This window comes from Falco punctatus (genome assembly GCF_963210335.1).
Source record: "Falco punctatus genome assembly, chromosome: 6".
In the NCBI taxonomy this organism is placed as follows: domain Eukaryota; kingdom Metazoa; phylum Chordata; class Aves; order Falconiformes; family Falconidae; genus Falco; species Falco punctatus.
The window spans coordinates 73,867,195-73,869,783 of NC_137585.1; the positions used below are offsets into that span (position 1 = coordinate 73,867,195).

The 2,589-nt window shown below is 39.0% G+C and overlaps 1 protein-coding gene across 1 annotated transcript in view; it reads left to right on the forward strand.

The window, feature by feature from the left end:
* The window catches only part of SEMA3C (semaphorin 3C), a 142,992-nt gene that overhangs the window by 116,297 nt on the left and 24,106 nt on the right, over positions 1-2,589 (forward strand). Inside the window, exon 17 of the mRNA XM_080391951.1 lies at positions 498-628. Within this exon, the coding sequence (XP_080248077.1) occupies positions 498-628 (131 nt within the window). The remainder of the gene's footprint in view (positions 1-497; positions 629-2,589) is intronic.

The following is a 2,589-nucleotide window of genomic DNA, read 5'->3' on the forward strand; positions in this document are numbered from 1 at the left end:
AGCCTGCCCTCTCTCGTCTCCCTGTGATTCTGCACACAGCTGGAATAGATGGAGCCTTCTTTAGGGCATGCTGCTGTATGTTGAGTCTTACAACCATATTCCCCCAACTCGTAAATGGTGAAGTGTGAAGAAATAAATATGTTAAATACTTCATTTTCTTTTGGATTGTTCTAGATAGGCTTTCTTGTAAGAGTAGAGAATAAGATCATTTCAGGGAACAATATCCCTGAGCTGTGATGCCATCATCAGAGCTTATCAGCCCACAGATATCCTACTTTCTCGGAACAGACCATGTCGAATTGAAAACACTGGTATTTGGAATTGGATGTGCTTCTTCACATTTCACTTTATTTCTTTGAAAATGTTGTTCCCTAAATTATTTATTATTGGCCAATATCAGGATCAGACATGCTTCATGTTACCTGTATTGCAGTTATTTGCTTTCTATATCAAATCACCACTCACAGTAGCCTAATCTGTTTTCTTTTTCTTTCTAGCATACAGAAATGCTGCAGAAATAGTTCAGTATGGAGTGAAAAACAACACCACATTTCTTGAATGCACACCCAAATCTCCACAGGCTTCTATTAAATGGCTGCTACAGAAAGACAATGACAGGAGGAAAGAGGTGAGTAATGTGAGCAGGAGCTCTGGAAGGGACCTCAGCCAGCATCTCATCCACTCCCCAGATCAAGGCAAGGGAGCATTTGTGTTTTCATCATATTGCCTGGCTAGAGTGAAGCTGGAGAATTTGTGTGGATGCAGGACAGTGAAGAGCACTTTACCCATACAAATAATATCAGACTCTTCAGTATAGCTAGGACTTTGCTCCTCATCCCCAGTGATTTCTATCAGACTAAAACAGCTGTCAAGAAAATTCTTGTGAGCCCCTAAAGTAAGGGAACTATTTAATGAATTTTTCCTTCACACCTTACTAATTGCAAAATGGAAGGTTTGCGGCATCAGGAGTTCTTATTGATCTGAGGAAACAGGCATAAAAGCAATAACCTGTATAAAGTTCAGGAAGAAGTCAGCATGCAGTAGCCTTTCAGTGCTATTGAAGAGAAAAAAGACAAAAGTGGGAGAAATGTGAAAGGTTTCTTTAGCAAGTAAGTAGTCCAGGCCAAGAACACGTATTGACAAAAGCGTTTCCCCACCATGGTGCAATCACATTTTCCATTACTGCACTCTCTAAGGCTCTCAAGTTTCAGCACTGTAATACACGGTATGATTGTTTATGGGGAATGTGCCGTCCTTAAGTAATATCAAAGGGGGAAAAAATCCATTTCAAATCCAAGGCAGTTACTATATGAATAAAGAGGAACATCTTTCGAAAGGAACTGTTAAGTAATATGGTGTCTGTTGATAGATTATAAATACAGAAAAGCGTTATTCTCATACCAGAGCATTTTCCAAAATCAGAGAGGACTTGCAAGCCTTTCACTGAGTCTTTCATGCTGTTTTTCTCACTTACTCTTCAAAGACTCAAGCCATGTCCTGGCAATCTGGGTGCAATTCTTCAACCCTTTGCTATAGCAGAACATCTCCCTTTTTCGTTCATATGTTCAATAACTGTATTAGAATCAATGCAGTTTTAAATAACAACAGACAAATTAAAGCAATCAAAGGGTTAATTACATTTCATGCTCTCAGATTTCTGGAAGTCTTACCTCCGTAATGTCTACAAAAGTTTACAATAACAGAATATTAAAATAAGTGAACTCCCAAGGGAATCAAGTATAATGCAAAGTGCAGTGGCAAAATAGAAAAATAATTCATAAAAATACCAGCACTGGTATTCTTTCATAATGGGTTAAATTAGAAATTTTTACTTCACAACTGACATGCAAAAAAACCATGCATGTGCACAGTCATTTATAATCGGATGATAACCCAAGAAGCTGTGGTAATTCACTTCCTTTAGGTGATGTGACCATCTCCTGGTACTGTCCAGAGTCTGAAACCAGAAAGGAAATAGGAGAGTAGAAAAGTTGCTCATGGTTACCAATGAGCCAATTCCCAGCTGAGGTCACTGCGATGCAAAATTTTATACCAGGCTATAGACTCTACAGTGCAGATCAGAGTTTGGAACTTAGCCCCAGGAACCTGCTCTAAGTCAAAATATTTAACTGGAAGCCACCTTGTGTTCGCTGCAGGATTAACCACCAGTTCTGCACTTTTCTTCCACTGAGCCTCAGCAGCAATCTCTGATGCTGGAAGAGACGCTCTTGGGGGTGTAACCCTGGCAAATACAAGTTCATTTCCAGCTCTGCTATTTGAACATTATGAAAACTCTTCTTTCATCTAGTCTCCAGGTTTGCGTATGTCTTCACCCTGGCCAAATATATTGTAACATAACAAATTTTAAAAGTAATTTTCTCTAGTGATACTTACCTACTTTGAGATAAGCTCTCTGCTAACAGTAGCAATAACAGCGATCTCTGGGAGGTATGATAAAGCAAAACATAGTACATTTAAGAAACTTTAAGGAAGAAAGAGGTGTTTGGGGTGAGGCTTATCAACAGGACCAATACTGTATTGTTCCATAACATTCCCTAAATAGTTCCTTCTGCCTTTTTGCCCTTTTAG